Below are 9,849 nucleotides of genomic sequence, written 5' to 3'. Positions count from 1 at the left end.
AAAGTCCTTACTGCAATTCCAACTTGCATGAGTACACATCAGGTTTCAGTTAATTACACACCTTAGAATCTCAATGAGTAATATGAGTAAAAGGCTAAAGAATATACTCACATATAATTAGTATGATTTTAACTTGCTGGCTTGAAATAGAATTTGCAACACATTACATTTTTGTTCAGTCAAGTATGAATCAGTTCATCCTCTAAAGGTATGAAGCACAGGGCAAAACAAGTAAAAGCCAGGGGGTGGTGGCACAAACCTTTAATCCCAGTACTCGGGAGGCAGAGGCAGGTGGACCTCTTAAGTTCACGGCCAGCCTGGTCTACAAAGCTACACAGAGAAACCCTGTCTTGAAAAACAAAAAACAAAACAAAACAAACAAACAAACAAAAAACCAAGTAAAATTATCAAGCAAACTCATTGCCATTGTTTGTACCAGTAATAATACAAGGAACTTAATTTTGGTTTTAGTTTGTTTTTTATTAATACCCATCTTTGACAGTCTAAGCCTCCAGAGATTAGAGGATTAAATAAGAGTTAAACTCTAATGAGTAAATATATGAAGAGGGAAAACAAACAAGTACCATCTTAGAGATTTTCTTGTTGAGAAAATATGTGGTGTGATTGGCACATGTGGTGTGTGCTTATGTGTGCATGTGTGCATGCATGCTTGAGTGTAGGCATGTGTATGTAGCACTGAGATATAGTTGGAATGTCAGAGTTGAAAAATGAGTAATGAAAGAAAATACTTACCCCATATTGCCATAAAAATAGCAAAGAAGACTGTCCCTCCGTTATCAAACAAGTATGTTACCTTAATAGAAAAAATAGAAACATTAATTATACTAATTAATGATGGTACTAAAATAGAATAGAAGATATTTCTTGCATCAGGTACCATAATTTCTTCCCAGATTCTATCACAACATTGTGTAGTCTATTAATCTTTTGACCTGGGATCTTCATCAGTTCCCCAATAGTTTATGTGATTTCTTCATGGGGAAGAGATGAGGGAAACAACAGATTTTTCTTCTCTCTTCCCTCTAATTCCTTTGTACCCCAACTTCATTCTGGCTTTTACGTGTTTCTAGATCCCCAAAGAAGCCATTCATTTTATGCCATAGTCAAACACATTAATACTGTGAAACGCAAAAAGTTAGTGTCTAAGTTAAAGATTATATGGTTTGTTTCCTGTCAGCAAGTTTCCAGAATGGGGAAGTTATAGAACAAAGAGAAGAGGTAGTAAGCATGTTTCTTTAGTTGAATGCTGTCACAGTGCTATTCCTTTCATGTTTTCCAAATGTGCCATGGGTCCAGTAGTGATATACTCCTTGTAAAGAGTTCCTTCTTAAGTTGTTTTAAGAAGTTTTTCATGAATAATTAAGCACATTTTAATCAGCTATTACTCAATTAAAGCTTGATAAAATATGTAAAGTTATTCAATGTTATAGAATATAATTTTCAGGATTGCAAGGACTAATTGATTTTAATAAAATTCTGATGTAATAAAATCCAGTTTGCTGGTGCTTCTTTTAATTTGCACAACACTTTCCCCCAGAAATTAGTGAAATTAAATATTTGGCATGTAAATAAAAACCACATAAATAACAACAGTCTTCTGAATATCTGTGGAAGATATATTGCAAAGTATTCCAGAACTTCAGACTGTGCTAAACCCTGCTTGCTAAAGCTTAATGTATAAGTCTGTCACAATAAGAACACAATAGTAGCCAAAGATAGGATAGAGCAAATATAACAACATACAATAAGTCAGTTGTGAATGTGGACTTCCTCACATGTACAAAACTTAATAATACTATACTCACACTCTTCTTGTAGAAATAATGTGAGATAGTATGTCTACATGCTCAGATGAATTGAGGTGAGTGAAAGTGGCATTGTGAGGTTGCATGAGTCTAGATTTACTTAGTCACAAATACTCTGATACTAAGAACATAGGACTTTTACCCAAGGGTTATTGTATAGCTAGCAGATGGGTAGCATATACTACAAGGATATGCAAAGAGATGATTCATGTGCCAGGTAGAATAGAATGGAATGGAGTCTAAAGCCTATGAATAATTTAATACTGGATTTTTATTTAATGTTTGCAAAGTTCACTTTACCAAGGTTAAATAAAATCACAGAAAATGAAACTGTGAATATGAAGGCTATTGTACACAGGAAAATGAGCATTATCCCCCAAAGAAGATAAGGCAAATTATGAGTTAAACATCATTCTTATAAGAGAAGTTGGGGTAGAATGGCATCCACCTTGATTAGTCTATAGTCAAGAAGGCTCCTAATGAGGACATTACGATAATACTGATGTAGATTTCAATTTTAGCCTTTTAAAAACATTATGAACAATGCTTAGCTTGGTGATGGAGGACTTGTCTAGAATGCACAGGAAAGTGTCTTATCCTGCAGCACAGCACAGAAAAAATACAAAACAAACAAACAAAAAAAAAAAAAACAAAAACAAAAAACAAAACAAAACACCAAAGAGAAGCCTTGGGGACTGGGTGTAAGTACAAAGTTTTCTTAGTTAAGGCTGGAGATTTCTAAAATTATTATGTATTGCTTTTCAGAATAATCACTATGGATAGCAGAGACAAGTATCATAGAAAAATTCCCCCACAGAGCGCATAAAATTACACACATCAGGGGAAGCAGAGAGACCTGAGCTGTTTTAGTAGTTGAACAGCTGTCTGTCTCCCTCTTTAAACAAACAGTACAGGAACAGCCTCTCAGAGTGCTACAGAGTCTTTACATATGCGGACTTAAAGGTCACCAAGAAATGGAAGGGTTCCTCTTGCTTCAGACACAGCCATGCTTTTAGAAAACTGGAAGTAAAAGGCCACAGTTAACAACAACAAAAACATGCTTAGTGAATGTGATTGCTTATAGTTTATGCAGTGTTCACTTTAAAATGGTTTCCATTATCTTTTAAAAAGTTCACCAAAAAACCTCTCAGGCACATTTGAGCTCAAACTTGGTCATTAGCAGTTTAGAAACATAATTGGTTAACTAAGGTGGGTATATGTAATATTTATATAATATATATTTTCATTGTGAATTATATACATGTAACAGGAGATAGAACTAAAATAAGAACCAAGGAAGATTTCAAAATGTGCAGGAGTATAATGATGTCAAAATAATTTTCTTAGATTTACAACTTGTTTACACATCAAAGGTATCAGGATATTGGAGATCACAGAGATAAGTAATTAGCCTGTGTCTATAATCCACTTACTGATTACTTTTTGATACTGACAGAAAAAAATGCTGAGTTAAAATGGGGAATAAGAGAGAGAGAGAGAGAGAGAGAGAGAGAGAGAGAGAGAGAGAGAGAGAGAGAGAGAGCAACTGAACACACTGTGGTTTGGTCAAGATTACATCTGAGGTAATTGGAAGGAAAAATATGAGCTTTGACCTTTCTAACAGGAAAGAACATTTGCTACTTCAAAGAAAATATCAAGTTTAATTTTCAAAAAATATTTCAGACTTTTCTAAAAACAATGGATGTTTGCTCTTCCTAAGAATACATATTTTCAATGATTTGTTTTATTCAAATCAAGTTCTATTCAGATTTACGAACAACCATTTAATTTTACATTGTTGATGAGCACAGAGTAAAGTAAGAAGGGGGTTCTGTACTGGCCTAACAGTACAAATTCCCCATGGTAGTTAATGTCTGATTTTGCCTTGAACATTGAGCACGGTTAGTCGTTGATGAATGCTGGTATTATTTAAGCACATCCCCTTCCTGTGATATTGGAAACTTGAGTTTATGTCTCATTTGCTATGGCTAGTAAGTCTCTTCTAATACTTCTTAGAAAGTTTGGAACTTCATGATGTTCGGACAGTGACACACTCACAAAATCTCATCTATAACAAATGTGCAGGGATCTACTGAGCTAATCCAATCCTGTAGGCCAGGCTACCACTGTTGGCATGCTCCTAAGGGGATTGGAATTTGGTCTGAGATGCAATTATTTCTCACTTTAAATCCTCAACTCTTGGGTAGCAGATATAATGCATAATGGTCTATATTCAATATACCTAGATGAAATGTACTCAAAATGTGTAAATTTTGGTTTAGTGCTCCCCTACACAGTTGTCTTTAAATGTGTGCCTCAGAATCAAATCTCCACATGGATCTGCTCAACAGTTATATTTCCATGTGTTATCCATTGATTAAGTGATTCTAAATACCCAAAATCTTGAGCTCTGTAGTATTCTTCTTAAACAAATGTCCTCTGCAATTTTGGTGGATGATCTGGCAGACTCTTTCTTGAAATTTCTTAAAGGAAGAGCCTACTGTATCTCCTATTTCTGTAGTAGTTTTATAATCAGTATATAGCTAGAGTCACATATAAGTACTGAATAATTGTTTTCTAAAGAAATGAACTTTAATAATCAAAGTAAAAATTATGGATGAGCTTAGCTTAAAACATTGAGTTGCTTTCACAACTACATGCAATATTGAGTGCCTCTCTTTAATATTTAACCTTCAGGAAAAATCATAGAATCACATGAATTGATAGTGCAGTATTTTGTTTTTAAATGGTTGCACAAATATAACTAAATTACTTAGTTAAATATTATTTTTAATATGCACATAGGTTTATTTGAAATATGGTGGTATATACCTATAATTCTGACACTTAGGCTGAGGCAGGAGTTTCATAAATTAAAGGCCAACTTCAGCTACATAGATCCTGTCTCAAAAAAATTAAAAAAAATAATTTTTCTCTCTGAGGTCCAAATTTTGCAGAGCAACAAGCTGTAAAGTATCTATCATTGTCATGTGATATTTTAATTCACATAGTTTTTATTGCTAAAATCAAAGTAGGCAGGCAACTTAAGGAAATAATATATATATATATATATATACATACATTGTCTGTGTATGTATATATGATAAAAGTAATTTTTACATACAAACACATATGCATTTCAAAATAATATGTGGTAGTGTTTAATTTCTTCTCCCTAGTCTCAGGAATTAATAGACTCCTTACGGAACTGAAGTGACAGCTCATATTGTCTTGTGGCTAGTAATATAAATCTAGAGTTGTTAGCACATAAATGAGGATTCATTTTTCTCCATCAAATATAGAGGGAAAGTGATATCTAAAGATGTAAAACAAGTAGTTATATGTACTCTTGTATAGAGAAATGTAGCACCTAGAAAACTTCATACAATTTGTACTTATTTCTTGTGCTTTTTATGAGGCAATATTTTCTACTGATTTCTGCATAAATTCTCAAACAACTCTTGAAGTATGTATGTCTTTATGTGTATCTTCCTTATTCTTATTGACTTTTTGCAAAAGCCCCCCCCCCCCGTTTTAAACATTCTTGGACAGATTCTCTGCTTTTTAACTCTGATACGTACAGATAATTTTGTCTTTAGTGTTCATGTCTTCCCATTATTGGATTTAAAAAAATTAGAAGTAACATAAGTAACATATATCTAGACCTTTGTTATCTGTAAGGCTATTAATTTTGGAACATCTTAGCAGTTCATAACTTTATAACAGAGTGACTTGTATATATTCATATCTATCTATCTATCTATCTATCTATCATCTATCTAACTTTATTGTATCTACTTGTGTCATCTATATGTGCTACACTAGAATTATTAAAAAAAGTGATGTGAAAATACAGCTACTAAACAGGATATTCATATCTAAGTCTGTATCATCTTTGTTGGACCTTCCCAGAGAACTCAAAAGTAAGCATGTTTTTAAAGTAAACATATGAATTTCCTTAAATCTTAGTTATTCAAGATAAAAAGTAGCTAACTTTTCTAAATTTTTGGTTTGTGATAAAGTGATTAGTTATTGATATTGCATTGGACCTTGTGAAAATTAATTGTTATAGGGAACTCTACTTTTATACAAGATGGACCAACAAGGATCAATTTTACACCTATGTCTGAAACAACCAAAACAGTATAAAGGAGGCACAGCAACAGGAGAGGTGGGAAAGAAATAAGGAATTATCATTACTTGAGATTACCATTCTAAAAGAGTTCCAGGCATATAAAGAACTATGAAAATTAAAATGTTTCAATTAAATAATTTGGTGAAAACTATGCATCAAGTGTGCATGTATATAAGGAAACTACCAAAGGTCAAAGACAGAACCAAGAATGGACCAGAGTTCCCCAAGCATGTACTCTCATAAGCCATTCTAGAGTTTCTCATCATTCCTGGTACCTTAGTAGGGTACACAGGAAAGTCTTGCTTTTGTTGTAGAAGCAACAATATCTAGACAGAGCACAACAGTAGTCCAAGGTGACTATTTTGAAAGAAAAAAAGGCCCCTTCCAGACATCAAATGATTTTTAACTAACTAAACCATAATGACATGCTTCTAGACATCTACCAGAGTCTTTACAATTACAAAGATTGACACACTGATGCTAGATGTGTGGGAAACAACTCTTGGACATGACTGCAAAAGATGTGGTACATACTATAGTTTAACCAATTTGGATAATGGTGGGTGAGCCGTTTTTCAAAAGGTCATCATGTACATAGTTTGACTACTTACTTTTAAGGTAATGGGTGAAAATGTAATCTGACTCTAATGTTTCAAGTTGGGACCTTTGAGAAGTGATTAATATTATACAAATCACCAGTGGAGTCCAGTCATTGAGAAAGAATTCGTGATTATGTAAAAATGAAAGTGACCAAACAAAATCTCACCCTGCCAGTCTCACCTTGGGCCTCTCCTCTGCATTACACTGGGGCTCTGTCAGCAAGAAAACCTTTACTAGGTGATACCCTGAAATATGCTACCTCAATAATAATGAATTAAAATAACCTCTTTTCTTATATAGGTGACTTGCATCAGGCAAATCATTGTAATATATACACTGGACTAATACAGAAGTTAACAATAAAGCTATCATCTAACCTGAATATTCTATTTCTAGATAATGACCAAAGAGAAATTAAAACTGTCAGCCATAAGACTGGGAAATGAGTACTTTTAGGAGCTGTAATTAAAATGGGAAATGCTTTAATATGTAAGCAAATAACAAGCATTGATATAGAGAAAATGGAACAGTATTCAACAACAATGTGAATGTTCTGCTGCTAAATGTTACATTTTAAGATGAATTTCAAAACTGTAACAGTGTACAAGAGAAGTTATAAAAATCATACCATTTAATGTCATACATATAGACATCAAGAAACATGCATGCTTATTGTTAGTTAATGACTCATTATAATTGGTTACCTAAACAGAGGAGAAGGTAAGAAGGTATGTAGAAGCTTTTGGAGGTGACACATATGTTCATTATCTCCACTGTCATTATGTGTTTCACAGGTACATATGCATTAAGAAAATGTACTGACTTTTACTTTTCAAGTGGATCTAGTCTAGTTTATTACATACTAATTTTTCTCCCGTAGAACTTTTTGAAAATAAAAACTGATAAAACAGGTATTCTTTATATTTGTATGAATATTGTGTTTACCTAGGAACTTTTAGAAATGTTGGAATGTGATGGCATCTAGCTTTTAACCTACAGATTCCTATTTAATAGCTCTGGGATGAAGCTTGCTGTCCAGGAGTTTAAAAGTCCTTCAGGTTATCCTGATAGATAGTGGTGTGGGACTTTGGGAAATGACATTTCATGTCCTCTGTGTAGCTAAAAGTATTTTAACTTAATAAATTCGTGAAAGATAGAAATTGAATCATCGCCAAGGAAATAATTACTCTCATAAAATGAATCAGATGCAATGTCAAGTGGAGGTTTGTATCTAAGGTGTCAGTTACCAGTTATAATAACACAAGAAGAAAAAGATTAAAATAAAATATATTCTCTTTTTAATTTCAACATACTGGTTTTCTTTTTCAGTTGTCAATAACTCTAATGATTGAGGAAGATTTTAGAGATAATTAATTTTTGCAGAAAAGCTATTTCCTGGGAATCTTTTTACTATCCAAGTGTTCCAAACACTGGAGTTCATGGTAGGGACTGATTAGGCCCACACTCACCTTGGCATAGATGCAGCTGTCATTGAGTCTCTGCAATGAACAATTCTTGTCACACAGAGGGCACATGAAGACTTCAGTGGCTTTACAAATTTCTTGGCTTGAAAAATTAAAGGAGAAAGTGTGAACCACTGTCTTAGCCCTGCAGAACACACTACTTTGAACAGCAATGCAGAGAGGAACATGAGGGAATAGGAAACAATCAGGATAGAGTTAGACTATGGCTTGCTTCTATGTCAATATTTTATGATATTTGTGATAGAGAGCTTCTTATTTGTTTCTTTAATTGAAAAAAACTCTGACAAATAATATAATAACAACAGGTCATACATTTACTTTTATAATACTTTATTTTAAATAAAGGTGTTTTAATCTATGATCTCTCATGGCATACACAATTATCTTAGGCAGTAATCTCTGGAGTATTTATCAACCTCACCATTTTAGAATGGACTAATCTAGAGACATACCTGACTGTTCTGATTTCTCAAGTAGAGTGATCTGATAATCCATAGCATAGACATCAATATACAATCTTATGAAGAATGTTTTCTAAGAACTTAAGGTGTGTGTGTGTGTGTGTGTGTGTGTGTGTGTGTGTGTGTGTGTGTGGTGTGAAATTTCTTGACCGCTCTGTCAGGATAGCATAGCATTGTCTCCATGTAAATATATTTTCAATGAGGATGCAATTTTATGAAAGTATCACTTCCATTTTATGCCTACTGCCTTTAAATATTCCAGTGTATATTATAAATAGCTTTGTGATAAGAAGGAGGAATCATTAACAATTTCCTGAAAGCTTTATTTATTCAGAGTTCACAACCATCTCATTTTAGGATTTTTGTGCCTTTATGTGACACCCATGGTCATTTTTCACTTTGTATTACCCTAGTAAAATGTTTTTGAAATAACATCAGTTTTAAAATGTTGAAATGAAATTAAACCCTTTAGAAAACACTTTTTGAAAAGCAATTATTAATTTAAATTTAATTGGCAAAATTTGCAGCAAGATTTGATTCTTTTAAAAAATACATCGAGTAAACACCAAAAAAACTGTGTATTTGAATATGAAATTTTAGCCCCAATTCAAAGTGAGAATATATAGTATACAATGATATGACGTAAGCAATGATGCTTCAGGCAAGAGGAGCTGATTCCTCTTAAACTGCTTACTTTTCACCTATCTAAGGTAATGCCAATTATCTCTGCTTAGCACTGGAAGTATAAACATAAAAAAAAGGTAATGCTCAAGGTCACAGTGCTAAGAAGGGTACCTCAGGGACATGAAGAATTTGCTGATTATAGATCTAGTTTCTCAATAATTATAACATAATTGAAACTGAATCAAATTCATTTCAGATTCTATTATGATGGATTAATGCAATTAGGATGTTTACATACAGAAGGAAATCATAAAATACACATATTTAAACACCAAAAAGGAAGAGAATACAGTATCTTCTCTTAGCAATCCCAAAAATTTCAGAAGAAAAATTTACATACATTTTGAAGAAAATTTAAGCTACTATATTTTATTTACGTGTGTGTGTGTGTGTGTGTGTGTGTGTGTGTGTGTGTTTGTGTGTGTGTGTGAAGCATGCCAAAGGGTGCTTTTTGCAGTCAGAGGACACCTTGAAGGAGTTAGTTCTCGTCTATGTAGTGTGGGTTCCAGGCACCAAACTCAGGTGCCTGGGCTTGGCTGCCTTTACACAAAAAGCCCTTTCACCAGATATAAGAAATAATAATTTTTGGACAATTTTGCCCCCTCTGAAACAGGGAATTTGCATAGCATTAATTTATTTTACTTAGCACACAGAAGGAA

At 33.4% G+C, this 9,849-nt stretch overlaps 1 protein-coding gene across 1 annotated transcript in view; it reads right to left on the bottom strand.

Annotated features, from left to right (window-relative positions):
* The window catches only part of Ano3 (anoctamin 3), a 248,104-nt gene that overhangs the window by 65,402 nt on the left and 172,853 nt on the right, over positions 1–9,849 (bottom strand). Inside the window, 2 exon segments of the mRNA XM_051183796.1 lie at positions 754–814; positions 8,031–8,127. Of these exon segments, the coding sequence (XP_051039753.1) occupies positions 754–814; positions 8,031–8,127 (158 nt within the window).

This window comes from Phodopus roborovskii, unplaced genomic scaffold (genome assembly GCF_943737965.1).
Source record: "Phodopus roborovskii unplaced genomic scaffold, PHOROB, whole genome shotgun sequence".
In the NCBI taxonomy this organism is placed as follows: domain Eukaryota; kingdom Metazoa; phylum Chordata; class Mammalia; order Rodentia; family Cricetidae; genus Phodopus; species Phodopus roborovskii.
This window is presented reverse-complemented; position numbering and strand designations above follow the sequence as displayed.